Source organism: Podarcis bocagei (assembly GCF_964188305.1).
Source record: "Podarcis bocagei genome assembly, chromosome: 7".
NCBI classification, from domain to species: Eukaryota; Metazoa; Chordata; class Lepidosauria; order Squamata; family Lacertidae; genus Podarcis; species Podarcis bocagei.
Window position 1 is genome coordinate 93,269,818 of NC_138132.1, and position 26,042 is coordinate 93,295,859.

Genomic DNA, 26,042 nt, shown 5'->3' on the forward strand with positions numbered 1-26,042 from the left:
AACTTTCCGGCTCACCCAAAGGTGGGGAATAGCTAAGGGAGGAAGAGCGAGAGAGGGAGAGATTGAAGCTGGGCTCAGGTTTCGGCTCAAGCGTTGGGCTATGGCAGCACGGCAAGGGAAGTCTGGGCCAGGCAGTGCTGTGAGTATAAAATGTGCTTTTCCTTCGCACAAAGCCTCCTGTCCCTCTGCTTTCACCCCCCCCCCCGCCCTGCTTCTCTTGCTCTGGAAATTGCCTGCCTGTCAGAACTGGGGGGTGGAGGTGGAGTAGCATTTCAGCCCTCAAAGTTCAGCTTGCATGTTGCTTCACATGTACTTATTTATGTGTCTCTCGAGGGCAGGGGAAAACTCACACAGAAGGGGAGAGTCCATCTCCCCCCCCCCCCCAGCTGACATACCAAGCCTCCCTTTCGCCATTTCTGAGTTGCCTTACAGGCCTCTGGAGTGAGAAATTCCCTTTTGGCTCTGCCTAGTTGTTTGGACCTTAGGACATCATGTAAAGTTCAGGCCAGAGGGTGCTGGCAGCTGCAGAGTCTTGTCCTCCAGCAGATAAAAAACTAAGCAAGCAGAAGGGCACACAAGACTTGTCTTAGACAAGCTCCTAAATCCATTTCTGCACGGGGAAAACAAGCAAACCGATGTCCTCCTCTGTCCAAGTTTAGTGAGCTTTTCCCTGGTCCTCTTTCCACCATCTCTCTCTCTCTCTCGCAGTCACCCTTTGTGGGGCCACACTCACTCCTCTGCATGGAGGGGCCAGTGTTCCTTGGTTGCAGCTGTTCCAGTAAGCCTCAGCGATGGCATGCAATCTGTGTGTTTGCCTTCAGATGGCTGAACTGCAAGCCATCCTACCCCTGTGGTTGCCCAGCGCAAAGTGAGGGACACCCCCTCCTCTGTGCATTGCAGAGAACTTGGGGGCAGGAGAGGTGTGTGATTTACATGGAAACTTCAGCTTCCTGAAACAAATCACAAACCAAAACACACACTTCGGCAGTTTGCAATGCAGTTCCCCAGACAAATAATGTGTACCACGATGCATACTTACATACGTGAAAGTGTGCATGTAAATGCATATATTAGTAAGACTAATATACAAAAAATGCATTGTGGTAGAAAAATTTGTTTGCAAATTTTGTTAGACAAAATTGCATACAATTATTCATATGATGCATATATACAAAGTGGTATATACAAATTGTGTAACAGTAATATATATATATTAAAATGCTGATGAATTTTCATGAAGAATCTTTTTTTAAAAATTGCAAACTGATGCAGAAATGCGGAGAACTTGGAGCTGGAAAAACTAGTGAAATAAAGGGAAATTGGGATGCTCCTCCTCCTAGGGCCAGAGACTGCCTTCCACCAAGGGCTCTAGCATACTCAGATAGGTGCGGGTGGGACCAAGCTCTCTCTCCCCACACCTCCGCATTTCTCTTTACGCCACAGCCTTTGGAGATACTCGGAAGCAGCTGGAGAGATTCCTGCCACTTCTGAAAGAATCTGAAGCGAAGGGAGAGCCTGGTTGCTGTCTTCTCCTGAGTCCTTTGCAGGTGCCAGAGGACTTGGATGAAGAACAGGATGGAGTGGTCATCGTTGACCCACAAGCAATGGCTTCAGTCGAGGCCAGCCAAAATGTTTGAGGCCCCCGGAGGTGGATGCATCCCATAGGCCTGTAAGAGGTAGACCGTTCACTTGCAGAAGGCCTTCTCCCACATTTGCCATTGTGGGGCTTCGTGATGCCAGAACAATATCAGGGTGGCACACCTGCCAGAATCTCACAGATGCTGGCATCAGAGGCCTCCTCTTGGGTACTTATAATGGCCCAAGGATCACTCACTATCCGAGCACCCTCCCTCCATCCCTCCCACCTGATTTGCAGGGGACCCTCCTGCACTTCGTAAAGAGCAGCTGAAGCTCAAAGAGACGATTTTGATGCGCATGTGTGGTGGTGGTGGTGGGGAGAAACTAAGGGCTATAGCTCAGAGGTAGAGCATCTGCTTTGCATGCAGAAGGTCCCTGGTTCAATCCCTGGCATCTCCAGGGAAAGCTAGGAGAGACTGTCTGAACCTTTAGAGAGTCCCTGCCAGTCAGTGTAGCCAATACAGAGCTAGATTGACTGACTGTCTGACTTTGTATATGGCAACTGCCTGTATTTCTGTGCTGGAAGGGTGTGCATCATGATGGAAAACCTCAGATACCAGGGAAGTCCCGTGCCCCTTCAGACTCCTGGGGACCTTCTTCAGACCAGATCCCCTCCCGGCCACGGCCTCTCTTCCCAGGCCACACCACCCTCAGGCCTTGCTTCTCACCCTCCTGGATTGCTTGTTGTCAACTCTGGCTTGCCTCAAAGGGGGTGGGGTGGGGGAGGGGTGTATAAGCTATCCTACTGTACAAAAGTAATATTTTAATTTGTTGCTGTACCCATGTTTGCCTCTGGCTAGCCCAACACTGGCATGTGGCCTCCAGAAGATTGCCTGGAAGAGAATGTGGCCCTTTGGCTGCAAAAGGTTCCCTACCCCTGGTCTGCAGACTAGCATCATTTCTCCTAAATACTCAAAATGGTAATAGTGGTTGACCAGGTACCAGTGGAATAAAACAGAGGAGGGAAGGGATCTGGACACGTCATTCTGGAACATGAAAGGGCCATTTTATGAATGACCCAAAGAGGCTGGATTGGTTTGTGCCAAATGCTAATTGGCAGTGGTGAGGCTGCCATTTGGATTTTCTGCCACATGCACCCAAGTGCCTTCTGCTGGCCTTAGAGGTTGTCGCTTTTTAGGAATATGGGAAGCCGGCCCCTCTATTTGTCCATATGCTGCAAGACATGATGTTCCCCAGATGTTGCTGAACTCCAGCTCCCATCAGCCTCAGGCAGAAGCCAACAGTGTGACGCGGCAGCTAAAAAAGCCAATGCAATTCTGGGCTGCATCAATAGGAGTATAGCATCTAGATCAAGGGAAGTAATAGTGCCACTGTATTCTGCTCTGGTCAGACCTCACCTGGAGTACTGTGTCCAGTTCTGGGCACCACAGTTCAAGAAGGACACTGACAAACTGGAACGTGTCCAGAGGAGGGCAACCAAAATGGTCCAAGGCCTGGAAACGATGCCTTATGAGGAACGGCTAAGGGAGCTGGGCATGTTTAGCCTGGAGAAGAGGAGGTTAAGGGGTGATATGATAGCCATGTTCAAATATATAAAAGGATGTCACATAGAGGAGGGAGAAAGGTTGTTTTCTGCTGCTCCACCAGAGAAGCGGACACGGAGCAATGGATCCAAACTACAAGAAAGAAGATTCCACCTAAACATTAGGAAGAACTTCCTGACAGTAAGAGCTGTTCGACAGTGGAATTTGCTGCCAAGGAGTGTGGTGGAGTCTCCTCTTTGGAGGTCTTTAAGCAGAGGCTTGACATCCATATGTCAGGAGTGCTCTGATGGTGTTTCCTGCTTGGCAGGGGGTTGGACTCAATGGCCCTTGTGGTCTCTTCCAACTCTATGATTCTATGATTCCCTTCTTAGGAGAAGGAATGGAGCGCTCAGTAGCAGAGCATCAGACTGGCCTGCAGAAGGTCCCTGATACAACCCCGGCATCTCCAGGCCAGGCTGGGGAAGATTCTTCTCTGAAACCCCGGAAAACTGCTGCCAGCCAGTGTGGATTATGGGGAGCTGCCCTGTGGCCTTCTAAATGTTGCTGGACTCAAACTCCGATCAGCCCCATCTAGCTTGGCCACTGGTCAAGGAATTGGAAGTTGTAGTCTAGCAACATCTTGAGGGCTGCAGGATAGCCAAACCTCATGTAGACCATAGTGAGCTAACCAAAACAGGAATCTGGCTCAGTGTACAGCAGCTTGCTGTCATCACCTGCTTCCTGACCCTTTTACCTGGAGATACCAAGAGTTGAACGTGGAACCTTCTGTTTGCAAAGTGGGCTTTCCACCGCAAAGTTAGGGCTAGTACCCAAAGCTGAGAGAGCTTTGATTGTCACTTTAGAAAGGATCTAGTACCCCTTCATGGATCACTGCCTTGCCGTGGCAAAGGGGCTTGAATAACTCAGAGAAGCTATGAACTATGCCATGCAGGGCCACCCAAGACGGACAAGTCAAGGTGGAGAGTTTTGACCAAATGTGATCCACCTGGAGCAGGAACCAGCAAGCCATTCCAGTATCCCTGCTAAGAAAACTCCATGGACAAAGACAACAGGCATATAAAAGTTATGACGCTGGAAGATGAGCCCCTCAGGTTGGAAGGCGTCCAACATGCTACTGAGGAAGAGCAGAGGACAAGTACAAGTAGATTCAGAGCTGATGAAGCGGCTGGGCCAAAGCCGAAAGGTTGCTCAGTTGCTGATATGCCTGGAAGCGAAAGGAAAGTCCAATGCTGTAAAGAAAAATATTGCATAGGAACCTGGAATGTAAGAACCATGAACCTGGGTAAGTTGATACGAATCCATGGCAGACCTTTTAACATCACAGTAATCCAAGTTTATGCACCAACTACTGGTGCTGAAGAAACTGAAATTGACCAATTCTATGAAGACTTACAACACCTTATAGAAATGACACCAAAGAAGAAGGATGTTCTTCTCATTATAGGGGATTGGAATGCTAAAGTAGGGAATCAAGAGATAAAAGGAACAACTGGCAAGTTTGGCCTCGGAGTTCAAAACGAAGCAGGGCAAAGGCTAATAGACTTCTGCCAAGAGAACAAGCTGGTCATCACAAACACTCTTTTCCAACAACACAAGAAATGACCCTACACATGAACATCACCAGATGGGCAGCATCAAAATCAGATTGATTATATTCTCTGCAGCCAAAGATGGAGAAGCTCTATACAGTCAGCAAAAACATGACCTGGAGCTGACTGTGGCTCAGATCATCAGCTTCTTATAGCAAAATTCAAGCTTAAACTGAAGAAAGTAGGAAAAACCACTGGGCCGGTAAGATACAATCTAAATCAAATCCCTTATGAATACACAGTGGAAGTGAGGAACAGGTTTAAGGATTTAGATTTGCTGGACAGAGTGCCTGAAGAACTATGGATGGAGGCAGCAACGAAAACCATCCCAATGAAAAGGAAATGCAAGAAAGCAAAGTGGCTGTCCAACGATGCCTTACAAATAGCGGGGGAGAGAAGGCAAGCAAAATGTGAGGGAGATAGTGAAAGATACAGGAAATTGAATGCCGATTTCCAAAAAATAGCAAGGAGAGACAAGAAGGCCTTCTTAAACGAGCAATGCAAAGAAATAGAGGAAAACAATAGAATGGGAAAAACCAGAGATCTGTTCAAGAAAATTGGAGATATGAAAGGAACATTTCGTACAAAGATTACCATAATAAAGGACAAAAGTGGAAAGGACTTAACAGAAGCAGAAGACATCAAGAAGAGGTGGCAAGAATACACAGAGGAATTATACCCCCGGTAGTGTGGTTGCTGACCTTGAGCCAGACATCCTGGAGAGTGAAGTCAAATGGGCCTTAGAAAGCACTGCTAATAACAAGGCCAGTGGAAGTGATGATATTCCAGCTGAACTATTAAAAATTTTAAAAGATGATGCTGTGCTACACTCAATATGCCAGCAAGTTTGGAAAACTCAGCAGTGGCCAGAGGATTTGAGAAGTCTACATCCCAATCCCAATCAGTCTACATCCCAATCCCAATCAGTCTACATCCCAATCCCAAAGAAAGGCAGTGCCAAAGAATGCTCCAACTACCGCACAATTGCACTCATTTCACATGCTAGCAAGGTTATGCTTAAAATTCTACAAGGCAGGCTTAAGCAGTATGTGGACCAAGAACTCCCAGAAGTGCAAGCTGGATTTCAAAGGGGCAGAGGAACCAGAGACCAAATTGCCAATATGCCCTGGATTATGGAGAAAGCTAGAGAGTTCCAGAAAGACATCTACTTCTGCTTCATTGACTATGCAAAAGCCTTTGACTGTGTCGACCACAGCAAACTATGGCAAGTTCTTAAAGAAATGGGAGTGCCTGATCACCTCATCTGTCTCCTGGGAAATCTCTACGTGGGACTAGAAGCTACAGTTAGAACTGGATATGGAACAACTGATTGGTTCAAAATTGGGAAAGGAGTATGACAAGGCTGTATATTGTCTCCCTGCTTATTTAACTTATATGCAGAATTCATCATGCGAAAGGATGGGCTGGATGAATCCCAAGCTGGAATTAAGATTGCCGGAAGAAATATCAACAACCTCAGATATGCAGATGACACAACCTTGATGGCAGAAAGTGAGGAGGAATTAAAGAACCTTTTAATGAGGGTGAAAGAGGAGAGCGCAAAATATGGTCTGAAGCTCAACATCAAAAAACTCAAGATCATGGCTACTGGGCCCATCACCTCCTGTCGAATAGAAGGGGAAGAAATGGAGGCAGTGAGAGATTTTACTTTCTTGGGCTCCATGATCACTGCAGATGGTGACTACACGAAATTAAAAAATGCCTGCTTCTTGGGAGAAAAGCAATGACAAACCTGGAGAAGGCCTTTGACAACATCTCTTGGAAGTTCATGAAGAAAAATTTGGAAGGGATGGGAGTGGGACGGGGGTTCGAAAATGGTATAGAAGCAATATATTCAGAGCAAAAAGCTAAATTGATAGTGAACAATGTGGTGACAGAAGAGTTTAAAATTGAAAAAGGAACACGACAGGGGTGCCCTCTTTCCCCTCTTTTGTTTATCTCGGTCCTGGAGGTGCTTTTGAATATGATTAGGGAGGACCGGTTGGTGCAAGGAATACAGGTCGGAGTGAAACAATATAAACTGAAAGCTTTTGCAGATGACTTGGTTTTAACATTACAGGAGCCAGAACCTAGTACAAAAAGAGTTTTAGAACTGATTCATGATTTTAGTCAGGTGGCGGGATTTAAGTTGAATAAACAAAAAACTAAAGTTTTGGGGAAAAACTTGACACCTTTAGAAACAGATGGGTTTCAGAAGGAAACAAAATTAAGCGTGGCTAAAAAAGTGAAATACCTGGGGGTCAATTTGTCTTCCAAAAACTTGAACTTATTTAAAGATAACTATGAAAAATGTTGGTCAGAAGTTAAAAAGGATTTAGAAATTTGGTCAAGATTAAAACTTTCCTTGTTGGGCCGAATCGCAGCTATAAAGATGAATGTATTGCCAAAGATGTTGTTTTTGTTTCAAACCCTACAGATTGTGGACAGAGTGGAATGTTTTGGTAAATGGCAGAAGGATATTTCTAAGTTTGTTTGGCAGGGCAAAAAGCCCCGAATAAAATTTAAAATACTAACTGATGCTAAGGAAAGAGGGGGGTTTGCCCTGCCAGACTTAAGGTTATATTACGAAGCTGCAGCCTTCTGCTGGATGAAGGATTGGTTACTTTTAGAGAACACTGATGTCCTAGATCTGGAAGGGTATAATAATTCTTTAGGATGGCATGCATATTTGTGGTACAACAAGGTAAAAACTCATAAAATGTTTAAAAACCATATTGTCAGAAAAGCAATATTTATGGTCTGGATAAAATACAAAGACTTATTAGAAGGAAAGACCCCGAGGTGGTTATCACCAGCGGAGGCCAAGGCTCGAAAAAAACCCAATATGGAGGCCGGCTGGCCGAAATATGGGGAAATAATAGAAAAAATTGGAGACAATTGGAGGCTGCAGAGCTATGAAAAATTAAAGAATAAGGTGCAGGATTGGTTTCATTATGCTCAAATCCAAGAAGTTTTTAAGCTGGACAAGAAAACAGGCTTCCAGGTGGAAAAATCGAAACTAGAGACAGAACTGTTAGAACCAAAGACTAAGGTACTTTCGAGAATGTATAACTTGCTGCTTAAATGGAATACTCAGGATGAGACAGTCAAATCAGCTATGATAAAATGGGCTCAGGACATTGGGTACAACATTATGTTTGAAGACTGGGAAAGGTTATGGACCACCGGTATGAAATTCACGGCATGTAATGCCTTGAAAGAGAATATTATGAAAATGATATATAGGTGGTACATGACCCCAGTCAAGCTTGCTAAGATATATCATCTGTCTGATAATAAATGTTGGAAATGTAAGGAGGCTGAAGGGACATTCTTTCACCTCTGGTGGACCTGTCCAAAAGTGAAGGCCTTCTGGGAAATGATTTATAATGAGCTAAAAAAGGTGTTTAAGTACACCTTTCCTAAGAAACCAGAGGCCTTCCTCCTGGGCATTGTCGGCCAGAAGGTGCTAAAGAAGGACAGAACTTTTTTCATGTATGCAACTACAGCAGCAAGAATTCTCATCGCAAAATATTGGAAGACACAAGATTTACCCACACTGGAAGAATGGCAGACGCAATTGATGGACTATATGGAACTGGCTGAAATGACTGGCAGAATCCGAGATTTGGGAGAAGAAACAATGGAGGAGGATTGGAAAAAAATTAAGGATTATCTACAAAAATTTTACAAGTTATATGAATGTTAAGAATTTGCACGATTTGGAAAATCTAGCTCCAGCAATAAGATTCGATGTTATGGGAACTTAAGCTATATTAATGAAAGGTCTAATGTTTAAAACAATAATACATTTGCTTTTAAAGTAAATTGATTATAAGTATTTTAAATCTAAAATATAACTATTTGAAAGAACAAAAGTATACATGAAACAAGGTTATAATTTGCTGAAATTTTTATTGTAAAGAAAGCAAGGTGAGGGAGACGTGGGGAAGTCCGGTTGGTTAAGGAAAAATGTTTTGGAAAGATTATTCTTTTTTTTCTTTTTCTTTTTTCTTTTCTGTTACTTCTTTGTATATCTGATTCCGTTGTACCTGGAAAAAATGCAATAAAAATATTATTAAAAAAAAAAAAAGCAATGACAAACCTAGACAGCATCTTAAAAAGCAGAGACATCACCTTGCCAACAAAGGTCCGTATTGTTAAAGCTATGGTTTTCCCAGTAGTGACGTACAGAAGTCAGAGCTGGACCAGAAAGAAGGCTGATCGCCGAAGAATTGGTGCTTTTGAATTCTGGTGCTGGAGGAGACTCTTGGGAGTCCCATTGACTGCAAGGAGATCAATCCATCCTTAAGGAAATCAGCCCTGAGTGCTCACTGGAAGGACAGATCCTGAAGCTGAGGCTCCAGTACTTTGGCCACCTCATGAGAAGAGAAGACTCCCTGGAAAAGACCCTGATGCTGGGAAAGATGGAGGGCACAAGGAGAAGGGGACGACAGAGGACGAGATGGTTGGACAGTGTGCTCGAGGCTACAAACATGAGTCTGACCAAACTGCGGGAGGCAGTGGAAGACAGGAGTGCCTGGCATGCTCTGGTCCATGGGGTCACGAAGAGTCGGACACAACTAAACGACTAAACAACAACAACAGGTGCCCTCTACTTGCCGCCTCCGTTTTGTGGCCCCTGGCTACATTCCAGGAAGAGCCTACCCTATCTTTGCATATTTCACTGTGCAAAAATGGGTGGAGTTATTTCCACCCTTTCAAGCAGTGGCAAAGAGACAGTTCTTCTGCCCAACCCTCTTGGTTATGTTGCCACCAGCAGAAACCCTTTAGGGTACAGTCTCTGCCAGCAATGGCCCAAGATGTTTCGTTACCTGAGGTGAAGCAGATGATGGTGCCATCCCATGACTAAAGAGTGCTAAAGAGCAGGTTTTTTGGGGAAAGTGGCACGGCAAAGACAAAAATGGTTGGACTCATGCCTAGAAAGCACAGGACAAGCAGAAGCATGGATGAGCCCTAACAGGAGACATGGCAGAGGTGATGTGTGGTTTGGAAAAAGTGGATGGGCAAGCAGAACTGTGGGCTTCACTCCCATGGGAAATAGAGATGGCCTTAAAAGAAGAGTAGGCAAATTCTTGGAGGATCAAGCTTTCCATGGCTACTACGCACCGTGGCTGTGCTCTCAGGCTTCCCATAGGCATTTGGTTGGCCATTGGGAGAAGAGAATGCTGGGTGACGTGGGCCATTGGCCTGATCCAGAGGGCTCATCTTATCTTCTGACGACAGGACAGCGTCCTTCATTGTAATGTAGGCTAGCAGGCTAGTGCAGGGCAGGCTGCGTGGCACAAACACCTCTGCCCTCCAACCTCTCGCCCTTAGTTAGTCCTCCATCACTTGGCTGCCCTCCTCTCCAAGCACCCGCTGCCTGAGGTGGCTGCCTAACCCTGACCAATGGCAGGGCTGGCGCTGTTGTCCGCCATTCAAGACCAGGGGGACCAGTCCTGGCATGAAATACCATGGGGTCATAAGGCTCTGTCTCATACAGAGTCAGGCTGTTCTTTCATCTAGCTCAATATTTATCTGCACTGACGGGCAGAATGGAAGGTGGTCTTTCTGCATGCAGAGTCAGCAGCCCCTACTTAGCTTTTAGGCATGGAGGAAGCTGTCTTAAAGAGAGCCAGACCATTGGTCCACCCATCTCTATAACTGAGTAATCGGGGGGGGGGTTCCTTTCCCAGCCCACCTGGAGACGCCAGGGATTGAAACCTGGGATGATGTTCACGCAACAGCCGTGTGCTCTTCCCACTGAGCTGTGGCTTTTGCACAAAGCCTGCCTCCATTCACAAATCTCTCTCCTCCCTGTGGTGCCAGCTCTCTTTTGCCTCTCCCTTCTCCTGGACTCGAGAGGCCTCCTTCTCTGGGCCAGGGTCCCACATAGGAAGTGTGCAGTTAATTATAGCCAGAGCATCTTGGTTATCTCATCTGCTCGGACACCTGCCTGCTCTACTTTCATTTTGGGAAGTGTAAGGGGGGGAGGGGGGTTTCCATTCCCAAAGGCTTATGCAAGAGTTCAAATGTGGGTAGGGTCAAGCTAAGCAGCAGAGAAGGGACGGCCGTTTTCAGTGCTAAATGCCGGCTGCTGCTCTAGTCTGCGGGGTCTGCCCCTCCTGGGTCCGAGAGGGACACTGTTTCCCTTTGAAGAAAGCTGAAAGTGGCTCTGGAGCTCCTCCGGATGACCTCTGCTTACGGGGCATGACTTGCTTGCATAACGTCCGTGTCCAGTTTTGTCTGTGTCCTGAGCATTTTTTCTGATTTGTTGTGGGGCAGACATAGGACAGCAAGCCTTTGTCCCTTTTTGCCTGTGCTGGGGTTGCACATCTTCCTCTTAACCATTCATTAATTCCACACTTAGCAGTGCATTTCCTTGTCAGTTTTCTAACAGCAAAGAGTCCGTTTGTTTGTTTGTTTGTTTGTTTTAAAAAGTGGATTTGTTGTGACAGAGCACTTTATTCCCCTTTGAATTGCACAAACCTCAATTTCCCAGCGTGTGGTTGAATACCTCCAGCAAAGTACTGATAGTCTGGAGGCGACCTCAGAGAGGCTTTGCTGCCCAGGCTGTGCAGGTGCTATTTCCTTTTGTCCTGCTGCTGTCTCTGGACAAACTGACTTGGCAGGTGTCTGAAGTGCGGCGGGGGGAGGGGGGGCAAGCATACTGTAAAACAAAGATCAACCATGAGGCCTCTCTCAGGCCATCTTTTACTTCCACTTAAAGAAAACCAAAGGGTTTGCACATAAGCATATTGTACGGCTTTCATGTTTGCCAAGGGCTCCAACAAACCAACCAACTGCCTGCCTGCCTGTGAGCCTGGAGAGCTGCTGCCTGTCAGTGTAGGCAGCGATGAGATAGATGGATCAATGGTCTGACTCAGCCAGATCTATGGTTTCAGCTGAAAATCTATTAAGGTTTTTTTTAAAAAAACCACCCACTGGGAAAGGAGGCACGGGGCTCTGGCAGCAGGCTGGAGTCCTCCTTCCTCCTTCCCAAAGCTGGGCAAGCTCTTCCTGGGCTTGGGGAAGGAGGCAAGAGGCCCACGTCCCAATCTTTCTTGGCTGAACTTTGGAGGGTTTGCTGTAGTCAGCTATGATGCCTCTACCTGTGAACACCTGGGGAAAGCTGTAGGCAGGCTGAATGCGATGTTTCTGAAAGAGGTGAGAATTACGGAACAGACACATCACTAAAACTTAATTTAAACAATGTGAGATTTGGTTATCATATCTTGTTTATAAGAATGTACCAATGTTATGTTTGTTTTTCATTTTTTGGAAAAAAGATCTGGTCATGTTCATGAACTTACATGCTAACTTTTCTATTTACCCTTTTTTGTGAGCTGTTCTGGGCAGAGTATAGGTAGTGTGGGATATAAATGCTAAAAAAGCAAAAAAAAAAAAGGCAAATGCATCTGAAAGAGGTGAGAATTACGGAACAGACACATCACTAAAACACATCACTAAAACACATCCCTGTTTCCTGCTTGGCAGGGGGTTGGACTCGATGGCCCTTGTGGTCTCTTCCAACTCTATGATTCTATGATCTGTGGAAAGGCTGTAGTTCAGCGGTAGAGAACTTGCATTGCACACAGAAGGTTCCTCATTGGATCCCCAGCATTTCCAGGTAGGACTGTAATCGGGGTGCCCTGGGACAAAGGCAGAGTCCAAGGCACCTCCAAAGAAAGTGGGGCTGTCCCACTTAAGACAAGGCAATTGGTAGGTCTGCTACAGCATGTCATTTGTTGACTGCATTGTGAGTGCAAAACCAGCCCACGGTCAGCTCTTGCGATAAAAACAATCTGCTGTGTCAGCCTAAGATGAGAGCTCCCAATGCTCACCCCAAATCAGGACGTCCAGCTCCTCCTCTGCTCAGCGGGTCATTGTGGCCATACAGAGTCAGGCGGTCCTTTGGTGGGCCTGGCACAAGGCAGCCCCTGTCTCCCTATGTATTTCTGAGTTAGCAATACTTAGGCTGGCATTATGGATGTTGTTGGATTTAGGAACTTTGGAAGGGGAGAAATCCCTCTGAAATGTAAAAGCACAGTGATCAGTTGCAATATTGCCTTCAGTTTCATCAGCATTTAATGTTTTTGTTTAAGGCATCTGTTGGTGTTTTTTTTAATAAAATGTTAAAACTTAAAATTTTGCCAAAAACTAAATACAAAAAAACCCAACCTGTTTTGTTTTAATTCTAATTGGATACTCTGAAGCTGGAGGGGGGAGCCCTCCAAGCATCCCTGGCGAGCCTGGCCAGTGGAGGAGGGGAGCTGTAGTTCAAGGACGTCTGGAGGACTCAAGGTTCCCCCTGCTTGTTTTGAAGGGAAGCCCCTGACCTCCACAGGGGAGCTGAGGAAGGACACCTCTTGCGGAGCTTCCTGTCATAAGATATGCAACGCTTCTGCTGAAAATGGAGAAATTAGATTCAGTTTACATTTAACGGTAGTAAACCTACCAAATCCACACTCTGTGAAACAGTATGCAAACTGAAGCACAGCTGTTCTTTAGCATTTGTACTTTTCTGAATGTCCTCAGTGCAGTTCTCCAGACAAGGAATGCGTGTAAAGATGCCTATCTTTGAGATCTACAGGAATAGGTCGGTATACAAATTTAATAAAGAAATAAAAATAAATATTGTAGGGTAAGTGTAAATAGCATAGAAAAGTGCATTATATTTGGAGAAATTACTTTGTAAAAATGTGTGTTTTAGTGGTGTGGGGCAGGGAAACTTGCTGCTTAGTGATATCAAGACATACAGTGGGTGGTGCCACGTGTTACGGAGGGGGAGGGGAAAACTTGGTGCAGTGGTACCTCAGGTTACATACGCTTCAGGTTACATACGCTTCAGGTTACAGCCTCCGCTAACCCAGAAATAGTGCTTAAGGTTAAGAACTTTGCTTCAGGATGAGAACAGAAATCGTGTTCCGGTGGTGCGGCAGCAGCAGGAGGCCCCATTAGCTAAAGTGGTGCTTCAGGTTAAGAACAGTTTCAGGTTAAGAATGGACCTCTGGAACGAATTAAGTACTTAACCCGAGTACTTAACCACTGTACGCTCATTTGCCATATTGGGCGGCAGGTCTGTGCTTCTTTCAACAGTGTTCTTCCCTCAGTCAAAATGCTGGTTAGACTTAGAGGGGTTTGGCCTCGCCTTCCCTGGCTGCTGGCTGGCACCAAGTCCTACTCCCTGAGACGCTAACTTTCTGTGTGCAAGGATTTGTTTATTTTTGTGTGGAGGAGCAATCAGGTGAGCCCCCACCTGCAATCGGAATCCCAGATGCTGCGTAACCACATCAGCGAGAGCTGCACTTCAGCTATTGCAGGTTAGCCCAATACACCCACTAACAATGCCTCTTCTCTTTCTAAGGCTGATGCTGCGACCAGCTTCTTACGGGCGGCACGATCTGGAAACTTGGATAAGGCTCTGGACCACTTGAGGAATGGTGTGGATATTAACACCTGCAACCAGGTAAGCCATGAGCTCTTCCCTGACACCCCCTATCCTTGGCCCACCAGCTTTTGGCTTGGTCTTGATTGATCCAGCCAGGGGCTTGCGTTCTGCCCTTGGTGTCTAATCAGATGCTTTTCAGGTGGCCCCATCCTCCTCCAGCTTGCGCCAGCTGCGGTGCCAGGTAAGAGGTAGAAGATCAGCTCCCTCATTTTTTAGAGCTCTTGAGTTTCCCTCATTCTTCTGCCAGGCAGAATTTTTCTTGCAGTCTAAGCTCCAGAATGTGTGAAGTAATAATAAAAAGAGCACCCCTGGGCATGTGAAGAATATGTTTCACTCACTGCTGAATAACTATGGCTTGTATCTTGTATTTTCATGTTGTGAAGCGCCTTGAGTTCTATTAAATACAAATTTACTAAAGATAAATAAGTAAAAAAGTAAAATAGATAATATAATTAGTGCACATCCAGATTACTTGAACTTTAGGGATTGTGTGGAGGGAAGAGAGACCTTTCTTGCCATGGAATGCTTTCTGCCTTAAATAATCATTTGTAAACATATTTATTTACCACTATGCATAAACTTAAAAAAAAATAGAGCTGTTTATAATTGTACATAAAACCAGGCAGTAAAAATCATACAAAATGTCAAAATTAGAAGCCAGCTGACTATTGTGGAAAGGTGTTTTCTTAATTGCCTGACGGAATAGAAGTGTTTTCACCAGGAGGTTAAAAGTGGAAACAGAAGGCACCTGCTGAATCTCTATGGGCAGATTATCCCGCAATCCTGGGCCCAGGACCCTAAAGGCTTGGCTTCCTGCTGTTGTCAAATGATCCCCACCAACTCGGTAGACGACCAGTGACGCTCCTGCAGATGCTCAGTGACTGAGCTGTAAGGGTTCAGGCGATCCCTGAGGTAACCTCAACCTCAGTTCTTCAGGGCTTTCAGGGCCTAACCAGGAGAGAGTTAGGTGGCGTAGCCTCCTGCACAACAGGGTTGCACAACTGCATGGCGGAAGTTGAGTACAGAATTCTGCATCTTCATTTCTCAAGCTGAAGGAAAATGTCCAGGATTCCTGGCCTGAAAGAGGGAACCTTCTGGATCTGTGTGGAGCTGCCCAGTGTGATGAACAGTCAGAGCTGCTGGTCAAAGGGTGCCACAAGATTCCTAGGTTCCAGAGTGACCTTGCCCACCCATTGGCTCTTCTTGACCTGGATCATGGCCTGGGCAAATGATGTCTCAAGTATAGAAACAAGGGAGTCGTGTAGCACCCAAATGTATCCCTCACCACATCCCTCCACTTTTACAACTGGCCCTGCCCACCCTGGCATGTGGCCCCAGAAGCTTATTCAGAGGGAAATGTGGCCTTTTGTCTGAAAAAAGCTCCTTACTATTGCAATATGCCCCTGGATGTGAGAGGGCTTTCCTTCTTCCTGCCTCACGCGTGAGCTGTGTGGAGGTGCTCAATAAACAGAATGCCGGACTAGACAGGCCTTTGCTCTGTTCCAGCAGGGCTGCTCTTATGTAGCTAAGAAGACATCTGGCAGTTTGTCTTCTTCCTGCCTGCGTTTGCTTCTAAGGCGTGTGTGCAAGAGAAAGTCCAAGCTACAAGGTGACTTTTGCAGGGGAAGGATTTGGGCTATTCCAGTGTTTCCCAACCGGTGTTCCGCGGCACACTAGTGTGCCGCGAGACGTTGCCTGGTGTGCCGTGGGAGGGAGGCGGGCGAGTCGGGCGGCGAGAGGCGGGGCGGCGGCGGCGAGGAGAGGCCGCCCAGTGCGGGGCTCTCGCCGTCTGCCTGCCTGGCTGCCTGCGTGGCGCTGATGTCACGGGGCTGTAACGTGCCCCACATAGGCACACGCGGGACGGCGAGCGAGCTCCCTCCCACATCCCATCGCCGCTCGCTTCGGCCGGCCTACTGGGCTGTCGCAGGCGGAAGGCCTGCGCATGCGCGAGGTTTTCGCGCCTTCGGGATTCCCTTCACGCCTTCCTCCTCCCGGGTCCTTGAGAGTGCGGGAAGCGGCAGCGCGAGACCGGCGTTGAGCCTGGTAGGTATTGCGCTTGCCAAGGCAGTCATTTGGGAAATGAAAACTTGCAAAGCAAGCAACCAGTTCAATCTGAAGTACGTGTATGCTTAATATCCTGTATCTGAAACCTGTTCTGCCCCCTCCCCCACACTTGGTGCCATTTTCATCTACACATGCAGCAGAGTAAGTTGACCCAGAATAGTACCAATTCAGATGGCAGATGGGAGAATGACAGTGCTGAATGCTTTCCCATGTAGAACAGTCCCTGCAAATAAAAACCTAGCATATTTGGAAGAGGGATGCTAGCCTAACCATTACCTTCTATGCTGTTACTATTTTTTTAAATTTTTTTTTACATAAGTAAAAAGTGACCTTTCCCCATCTGGCATGGTGGTGTGCCTCGAGATTTTTTTCATGAAACAAGTGTGCCTTTGCCCAAAAAAGGTTGGGAAACACTGGGCTATTCTACCTGCTGCATAAAATATTCTGGAGAGGGCTCTTCCTGTCTCCCAGAACCCAAACAGAGAAGCCAGAGTCCTTCATTAAGGGAGAGCACAAGAGCCAGCGCCCTTGGGGAGCCCATTTTGCATTCCCCCCTGGCAGGCTTGCAGGCGAGGTGGGGGAAGGGCTCCACAGGCAGACGGTGACTCACCTGGCTCATCCCCAGAGCCACTTCTGGGCTGCTTCAGCCTGCTGATGGAGTGGGCTTGCATGGAAACCAGTTCTCTGCCGTCTCTGCCCTGCATGCCCTGGAGGCTCTTCCAGGGAAATAGTTGCTGGAGCTTACAAATAGGAATCTTGGTGTCACAGCGCAGTTGGGCACGGAATGCCCAAAGTGAGGAATCAGCTCTTTATTGTCAAAAAGTGCACTTAGCATGTTAGGGAAAGACATGTCCGTCCCATCTCTCAGCTGCTCCCAGGTGTGCACCCAATGAAGCAGCTGCCACAAGAGAGAGGCCCCACCTCCGCTTATGTATCTCGCCCACCTGAGCTGTGTGCAAGCAGGTGAAGGCTGCGTCAGCATGCAACCTGTTTCTGCTCCTCCCTCTCCAGTCCCTGTCTGGTCCTGGGAGACAGGGAGCAGGAGAGGTGGGAGCGTGATCTGACTCAGTGGAAGTAGCAATTGGGCTGAGTACTACCCCCACTGTCACAAAGGCAAAAATCCTAGTTATTTTCAGACAGCTTCAGGTGTGCTTACCGTTCCTTATCAGATGACGCAGCAGGAGGGGGGGGAGGGGGCTGTTTTTTCCTTCAGTAAAAATTGCTATGTTCTTTTGCCCCACAGCCCCTTACTGCCCACCCCTACCTCCAGAACTCTGTGGAAATGTTTAGGCGGCAGTACTAGGTATAACTAAGGACTGACCCATCCTTCCTCTTGCCTGCTGCTTTCCTTCTTCAGCGCTCAGTTGACGCAAATGGCAAATGGAGGCTTTCCACAAATTGCTGTTTGCTCTGATTTAGCCCTAAAGAGTGGGTTTTCCATGGGAAAAGAGCAGGGCAAGGGGAAAACCAGTCAGACCTGTGCCTGGAAAGCACAGGGCAAACAGAAAGCTGTCCTTTCTTGGCATGGGAAATACGGAAGTTTGGGCAAGTCCTAAGGCGGCTTCTCTGTTCCTATGATTCCTATGATTTATTTTGTGCTATTTATTGATTGGGTTTGTATAGCACCCATCTCAGGGCCATTCACTACATAAAAAATGCAAGATAAAAAACACAAAATACATGATAAAAACAAAAACAAGCCAATAATGCCCCTCCTCTATCTCTGGGCTCTCAAACTTCCTGGAACAACATCAGAACATAGCAAGAGCTCTGCTGCATCATCCAGTCCAGCATTTGAGGCCATCTGCAGAGCCAAAGACTGTAGGAAGAGCGTCTTGGCACCCTTTTCTCACAACGGACGACTTGATGTCTATGGGGTGCCTGCAGGCAGGGCCTGAGCAGCCCAGCAGTCTTCCCCCTGGTGTTTGCTAGCAACTGGTGCTCCAACACATGCTGCCTCCAGCAGCGGAGGTAGAAACGTAGAAACATAGCCACCCAGGCTAGTTGCCATGAGTAGCCTTATGCCCCAGGAAGGTGTCAATTAAGGCCACCCAGGTTGATGTCCATCACTGCCTCTTGTGGAAGCACCTTCCGCATAGGAGCTCCACAGGATCAGGCCAATGGCTCACCTAGTCCAGCATCCTGTTCTCTGAATGGCCACCCAGAGAGATGCCCATGGGAGGCCCACAAGCAGGACCTGAGTTCAGCAGCTCTCTCTCTTTCTCTCTCCCCCCCCCCCCGTAGTTCCCTGGTTCTCTTATACGGTATATAGACACCTGGCTTGAGAGCAGCACATGTGAAAAGGATCTAGGAGTCTTGGTTGACCACAAACTTGACATGAGCCAACAGTGTTACGCGGCAGCTAAAAAAGCCAATGCAATTCTGGGCTGCATCAATAGGAGTAGAGCATCTAGATCAAGGGAAGTAATAGTGCCACTGTATTCTGCTCTGGTCAGACCTCACCTGGAGTACTGTGTCCAGTTCTGGGCACCACAGTTCAAGAAGGACACTGACAAACTGGAACGTGTCCAGAGGAGGGCAACCAAAATGGTCAAAGGCCTGGAAACGATGCCTTATGAGGAACGGCTAAGGGAGCTGGGCATGTTTAGCCTGGAGAAGAGGAGGTTAAGGGGTGATATGATAGCCATGTTCAAATATATAAAAGGATGTCACATAGAGGAGGGAGAAAGGTTGTTTTCTGCTGCTCCAGAGAAGCGGACACGGAGCAATGGATCCAAACTACAAGAAAGAAGATTCCACCTAAACATTAGGAAGAACGTCCTGACAGTAAGAGCTGTTCGACAGTGGAATTTGCTGCCAAGGAGTGTGGTGGAGTCTCCTACTTTGGAGGTCTTTAAGCAGAGGCTTGACAACCATATGTCAGGAGTGCTCGGATGGTGTTTCCTGCTTGGCAGGGGGTTGGACTCGGTGGTCCTTGTGGTCTATTCCAACTCTATGATTCTATGATTCTATGATGGTGGCTGGAACATAGCCATCATGGCCACTAGACATGAATCTGCCCAATCTTCTTCTCAAACCATCCAAGTTGCTGGGCATCACTGCCTCTTGTGGGAGTAAGTTCCATAGTCTAACTCTGCGCTGCGTGAAGAAGTCCTTCCTTTTGTCATTTCTGAATCTTGTAGTTTGCTGAAGTTGCTGAGAACTCTCTCTTGGAGATCCCTTGTCCCTCTCACACAACTGCATTTTCAGGAGAGGGGAATGACTATGAAACCAGGTCTTTCTGTCTGCTGTGTGGAGATGTGGCTGCATGTTTTTTACCGAGTGGCACGGCTCACTTCTCTTTCCCTTGCAGGCTTCCTAGAGTCATTACTCCCTTGACTCTGCTAGGGAGACGGTGTTAGCATTTCACACCTCTGGTGTGTAATTAACCTGCTTCTTAGCTCATGTCAGGAACATGTCTGCCCAATGTACAGCATGAGTTAGAATGCAGTCAGCAACAGAGAGGCTTGCATTTCTCTCAGACAGCTGGAAGCAGTCGGCTGTCAACCCTCCCCCCTTTCTTGACAATGAAATGAAGGCAGCCCTGTTTAGGGAAGCTTTTAATGTTTAATATACTATTGTATTTTAATATTCTGTTGGAAGCCACCCAGAGTGGCTGGGGAAACCCTGCCAGATGGGCGGGGTATAAAAATTATTATTATTATTATTATTATTATTATTATTATTATTATTATTATTATTATTATTACCATTAGCAGAGGGTAGGCTGGAGAGAAGCCAACTCTATCAAGAAGCACAGGGAGGCTCGGAAGGCAGGAGGGTAAGCATTTCCTCACCGGAAGAGGAGGCAGTTAACCCCATGAGCCCAAGGAGTAGACGAATAGGGAAAATATTAGACAGAAAAGAAACCCAGAAACATAAGGGCCATAGGTTCAGAATATTCTGCAGAAGCAGGAAGCAGTCTTCAGAAGGGTCAACTGAATCGTAAGAGACGGATGCTTGGCTAGAGCATCAGAGGCTAATTGTTTGCTTTGCAATAATTACGACTTGCATGCTGTGTTATCAAGACGGCAGCCTGGGCTCCTGACAGCTCAGAGGTTATGTGACCTTGACCTTAATGCTAGGACCTTGGGCTGCTTGGGCCACAGAGGTGCATGTTCTGGACTAGCTCTGACCAAGCATCTTCAATGAGGAGAAATTCCCATTCGGAACATATGTGTGTCTATGGCAGCCTGTTTAGTGGTGCTTTCATTTGGATTTGTTTGTGCAACGTTTGTAGGGATGGGCTGTGATGTTGGCTTTTTACTGAGCGTTTGTTCAGATTTGTTTATGAGAAAGTGTTACCTCATACTTTCTGGTGCATTATCCTGTCACTTTTCTTATTGCAGAAAAAGTTCAAGGGGAGGGAAGTGGATTTGTTGTGCAAGTGTGCCAGATCACCTTAATGGTGCAACCTGAATTTGCCCAGAAGCAACTGAATCCCTCTTGCAAAACAGCAGCAGTCTCAAAGTGCCCTGTGTCAGAGGTGTTGTCAGGTCAGGGCTGTGTCTCAGCAGTGGAGCACTTTGAGTGCTTTGTGTGTGGAAGGCCTCAGGTTCAATCCCTGGCATCTCCAGGCAGGGTTGGGGTTGTCTTCTGTCTGAAACCCTGGAGAGCTGTTGCCAGCAGTGCTCAGCTATGCAGAGCAGCGCTCTGACTCTGCAACAATCAGATTTCTATAGTCCCGTGACTTTGGAGCAGAGCACCAAGGCCCAACCTAGCAGAAGAAGCAGGAGACGATCAAACACAGCAGGATTGGCCTACTTCATTAAATAGAAAAGTATTTTATTGTTTTATAAGTGAAGGTTACACCTGTATACAAAACATGTGATTAATAGAACATCCAACTGCTATTTAAAAAACCAAGCTCCTCCCTCCTTATATAGTCCCCTTAATAGTCCCCATTCACTTAGGGCTTTGGTCACTAGTACAAACACTGTGAATTGGGTCTGACAGCTCACAGGCAGTCAGCACATTGCCTTGAGGATGGGGGTGATATCATCTCTTGCCACGCCATAAAGTAACTGCATAGCGTCATTCTGCATGAGCTGCAGCTTCCAAAGAGCTGCCCATGTAGAGTGCATTGCAGGAATCTATCTGGGAGGTGCTTAGAGCATGGATCACTGAGATGAAATGCTCTTGGGCTAGGAATGGGTGTAATTGGCTGTAAGCGCTCCTTGCAAGTGACGCCACCTGTGTCCCGCCAGAGAAAGCTTTGCATTGAGGAGCACCTCACAAGCCATGTTCCTGCTCTCTCGGGGGGAATGCTACCTTGTCTAGAACAGGCCAACATCCCCATACCTAAAACTGAGTACCACTTACTCACAGGAACTCCATCTTGTTTAGATTTAGCTTTAGTTTATTGCCCACCCTCTCCAGCCGTCAAAGCCTCTAGGCTGCTAGTTTCAGCACTCAAACAGCCTCTCCTGATTTAAGTGGGAAATGGGGAGAGAGCCGGGTGCCTTCTGCATGCTGATGAGACCATGCTCCAAATCCCCAGTTGATGGGTTCTAATGGCTTCATATAGACATTAAACAGCACGGGGGACAAGATGGACCTTTGAGGGGCCCCACGATCTAAAGGCTGTGGCTCCAAGCAGTTGTCCCCCTGTGCTGTTTCCTGCCAAATACGCTGAAGGTAGAAGTGGAACCACTGCAGTCCAGTGCCTCCATCTTCCTCCCACCCCCGGAGTTGTTCCCTGAGGACACCATGATTGATGGTTTCAGAAGCCACTGAGAGATCAAGGAGACCCAACAGGGTTGCATCTCCTCCCCATCTCTCTTCTGATAAAGTTAACCCAGCTTGCTCCCTTTCCATTCCCGGGCTTGGAGGAAAGTTGTGTTTTGGTTTGTCTAGAGCGAATTTGGTAAGTTCCAGTTTAAAATGCACACAGAATGAATTCCTCCCTTATCCCTAATTTCACTGCACAACCTTCCCTTGAAGCAGCCACTTCACTTTGTGGTCATGTTGGGTGATTTTGTATCTTGCTGCACTGCTGTTTGATCCTGTTCTGCTGCGGAAGAAGATGTGTTCCTCTGGAGAGTCTCTTTTTCCCCAGCGCAGGCACAGGCACAGCCACAAATCCAGCCCTTGATTCTGGAGGCAGCTGCCGTTTGTTCTTAATTGGGAGAGACTGTTGTGCTCATTATCATGAAGTGCCGCTGTCAAGCCGGGCTCCCGCCCCAGAAGAGGGAGGGAGGCCTTGTGGTAATGGATGCACACACACAGCTCCTGGGTAGATTTTCTTCCCCATCACTGATCAGAAATAAATACTTATTCAAGGTGCCCCCCACCCCAGCTCTTTTAGAGAACGGAGACCAAAAAAAGGGGAGAAGTCTAATAGGATCACATTCCCTCTGGATGTGTGGAATTGTGTCTGTTGGGTATTATCTGGACTTAGGAGAGGCAGGGTGGATCCAACCACCCTCAGTTTTCCCAAGCTGTCTGGTTTAAGTGAGAAAAGCGCAGGGCAGGGGAGTAGTTGCGGTCACTATTTATATATTTGTACACTTTCATAATGCAAGACAGCTCTTGGACCCTTCAGGAGGAGATGGTCACATTAGTCCAGGCATCCCCAACCTTCGGCCCTCCAGATGTTTTGGACTACAATTCCCATCAGCCCTGACCACTGGTCCTGCTAGCTAGGGATCATGAGAGTTGTAGGCCAAAACATCTGGAGGGCCGCAGGTTGGGGATGCCTGCATTAGTCTTTGTTGCAGGAAGTTTATTAAAATGAGTATGTGAAATATACTCAGAATCCTGCAGTGATTTCATGCTCTTTCATGCTTGTAAAAGGAGTGATTGAATCCCCCCCCCCCAAACTCAGGCCTTTATATACATTATTTACACAATGAGTCCCGTCTGATTGGCTAATTCTGGTTCCCTCCTGGAGCCTGATTGGTGTTCTCCTGCAGGCCAATCAGTTGTTGCATTCTAGGATCCTATCTGCCTATTGTTCTAGGATCCAAGCTTAGTACATAACAGTATACAATTGCATCTTTGACGACTAACTGGGTTGCTTCTTTTTCAAAGAGCACCAGCTTGTTAAGGAGTTAATTGCCTACATAATTGGAAAATTACCATCCAGAAATTGGTAGCAACAATGGAGCGCTCACACGCAAGGCCCTTGGAACAGGCTTTCTGGAGCCTGATTCTTTTTAAAGCTTTCCCATGCCTCCTCCCAAGCCTTGCACTGACGCTCCTGGCACAGCGCCCTGTGTTGGAATTCCCGCTCCTGTGTCAGGTAGATTGGGATCTACTGGGAGAGTTCTGGGTGGTTTGCAGCAGATCAGCAAGAAAGGATTTTAACTCCTGGTTACCTCACAAAAACAACACCTCAAAAGCTTTCTCTCCCTTCCATAAAAAACAATACTTGCAGAAGGTGGGGAACCGTAGTGGATTTTTGTGGGAAAGGCATTGTGAGCTTGCTGCTGGTACTGATCACAAATTCCTGGGCTGAGCATGTTCTCAGACACATGCTGAGTTGTATCCAATCAAGTTCTGCTCAGAGTAGACCTACTGAAATTAATGGGCCTAAAGGTAGCCATAAAAACCACTCTTGCTCAATTCTGCATGTGTGGCCGCCTGCCTGACCCACTCTTTTGCACCTGGCTCCAGTTGGTGGATCTTAGGGCTCTAGGATGAGCCTACCCTAAAGTAGATCCTGCAAGTGTGAGACCTGGCTGCCTCTCATGAACTCTGATAGCAGGCTCAACAATTAGGGCTGCCACTTTCATATTATGAAAGATTACCTTACCAAAGTCTGCCTCTGGAGCAAGGCATCAGCTGGGACTTTGTAAGAAACTGAAAGGGTTCTTTGAGGAACAAGGCCACCCAGAAGAGCCTATCTTTGGCCCCTGGTCAGAAGGCAGCATGGGAAACATTTCTCCCCGCAGTCTTGGATACAGCACATAGTTGTGGGGTAGCCCCTGTTAGGGGGGTTGTATGTTGCAGCGCCAACGATCTCTTCTGTTCCGGCCTTAATTTCTAGGCATGTTGGGTGTGAGTACAGCTTCTTTTCGGGAGGAAGCCAAGGGAGCCATCACAGCTGGCTCAGTGGTGCTGCGGCTGCAGCTGCTAAGAGCTAGCAAATGCCCTGCCACTGATTTCATTTTATTGATCTGTTCCCAGACACGGACCTCGGCTTCCTGTTGCCTTAGGCGCTCTTCCAGAATGTTTTGCTTATTCCTTGACCTGAAAGGACTGCAACTGCTCTGGCTAATAGAGCCAGGCCTTGGTTTCAGTGTGGCTCCCATGTTGAGGGCCTGTTTGTCTAAGCCATAGAGGAAGCTTTTCCTGCCCTTGAGTGCCCCTTCCAGGCCACAGGCGAGGCCTTCTGCCTTGAGGTGCTCCCACATCGCAGGGTGAGTTGTGTGTCAGACTGAGCCCCCTCCCTGTTCAGGAAGTTTCATTCATGAGGTGGAGTGGTAGAAATTTGGGGCAAGGAGGGGTTGCTACCAGATGCTAGAAGCTTGTCTTCAGTGAGAGATAGGCAGTGGCATTAACAGTTTATACGTGTAGATTGTCTGGGAAATCAAAATTCAGCACCAAGACCCCACATCTTCTCCAGGAAAAGCCGTGATCTGAAACCTTAAACGATGCAACTGTGCTAGTTTTTCATTTCCTTATGCTTTCTTCCCAATGACTTATTCAGCAATCTTCCTCTTCTACATAATTTACTCTGGATTGCTACACAAAAAAGGGTGGTGTCAGAGGGGAGACTTCACCCCCAAGCCAGCTTTTTCTCTCTCCCCACGTTACTCCCCCCTGCCCCCCCCCCGCTGTCTGCTTTGCTTCACTTCCTGTCTGATTAAGATAAGGTTACCAGATTTTTTTCAAAGAATCCGGGGACACTTTACTTTTTAAGAGAAAAAAAAGTTATTGAAAAAAGTTTTATTTTTTAAAAAGTACTACCTTCTCTTCTGCAGTCTCCTCTGTCACGCAGCCTTCCTCTGGGCCCCGGCCTGCTCTCTTGGAGCGCTAGCCGCTGTGGAGTAGGCTCGGTGAGGGCCTGGGCTTGGCTACGTGTCCTTGCCCTCCCGGTGCCCTCCTACTTCTGCTCCTCTGCGGCGGTGGCTCCCCTCTTTTTTCTCCTTCTCCTTCTCCTTCCTCTTTCTCTCTCTTCCTTCTCCTCTCCTCCTTCGGGGTTTTCCTGGGCAGCTGGGTGGCTGGGCACTCTCACTCCCGGCTCGATTTGGGTCGTGGGGGTGGTGGTCAGCAGTTCCCCCAGTTGATGCACTGGGTGTCCCCAGTTTCCCCTTGGCAACGGCAGCGGCAGCCTCAGCAGCCTGGAGCCAGCCTGGTAGCGCAGTTGGCTCTGGCTGGCTTCAGGAGCTGCTCGCTGCCGTGATGCCCACCATTTTGCCTCGCCAGAAGTCCCCATATGATGTGTCTTGTGCCATTGAACCAATCATGCAACATTCATTCCATACTAATAAATCTACAGCCCTTAAAATATAAATCCGGGGTCATTCCGGGGACGGATTTTGTCCGGGGACAGATTTGTAAATCTGGGGACTGTCATTGGGAAACAGGGACATCTGGTAACCATAAATTAAGTGTCCTGGAGAACCTAAAAGCTGGCTTGCTATTTTGTGCCATTTTGGTTGGTCCTAATAAAGGCATCTCCACCTCTGCTGTGGATTTTGAAGTATTTCTGCACTGCTAGCTGTGTCGGAAAAGTTTGTTTTTGCTGGGGCAGGTTGGGTCCCCGAGTATTTCCTTTTTCTTTTCCCCATGTCAGAAAAGGGTTAATGTATGGCAGCCTCTGATTGGCCGAGGTTCCAGGAGGGG

General features: G+C 47.4%; 1 protein-coding gene across 11 annotated transcripts in view; it reads left to right on the forward strand.

Moving 5' to 3' along the window:
* The window catches only part of ANK1 (ankyrin 1), a 218,876-nt gene that overhangs the window by 74,423 nt on the left and 118,411 nt on the right, over positions 1-26,042 (forward strand). For 10 of the 11 annotated variants that reach the window (XR_014009893.1, XM_081200899.1, XM_081200905.1 and 7 more), the window contains exon 2: positions 14,103-14,204. Coding sequence is in view for 10 of the 11 variants with exons in the window: in XM_081200899.1 (XP_081057025.1) it covers positions 14,103-14,204 (102 nt within the window). In the remaining variant the exon portion in view is untranslated. Of the gene's footprint in view, positions 1-85; positions 140-14,102; positions 14,205-26,042 lie in introns of those variants that run through there. The other variant, XM_081200908.1, reaches the window with a different exon arrangement.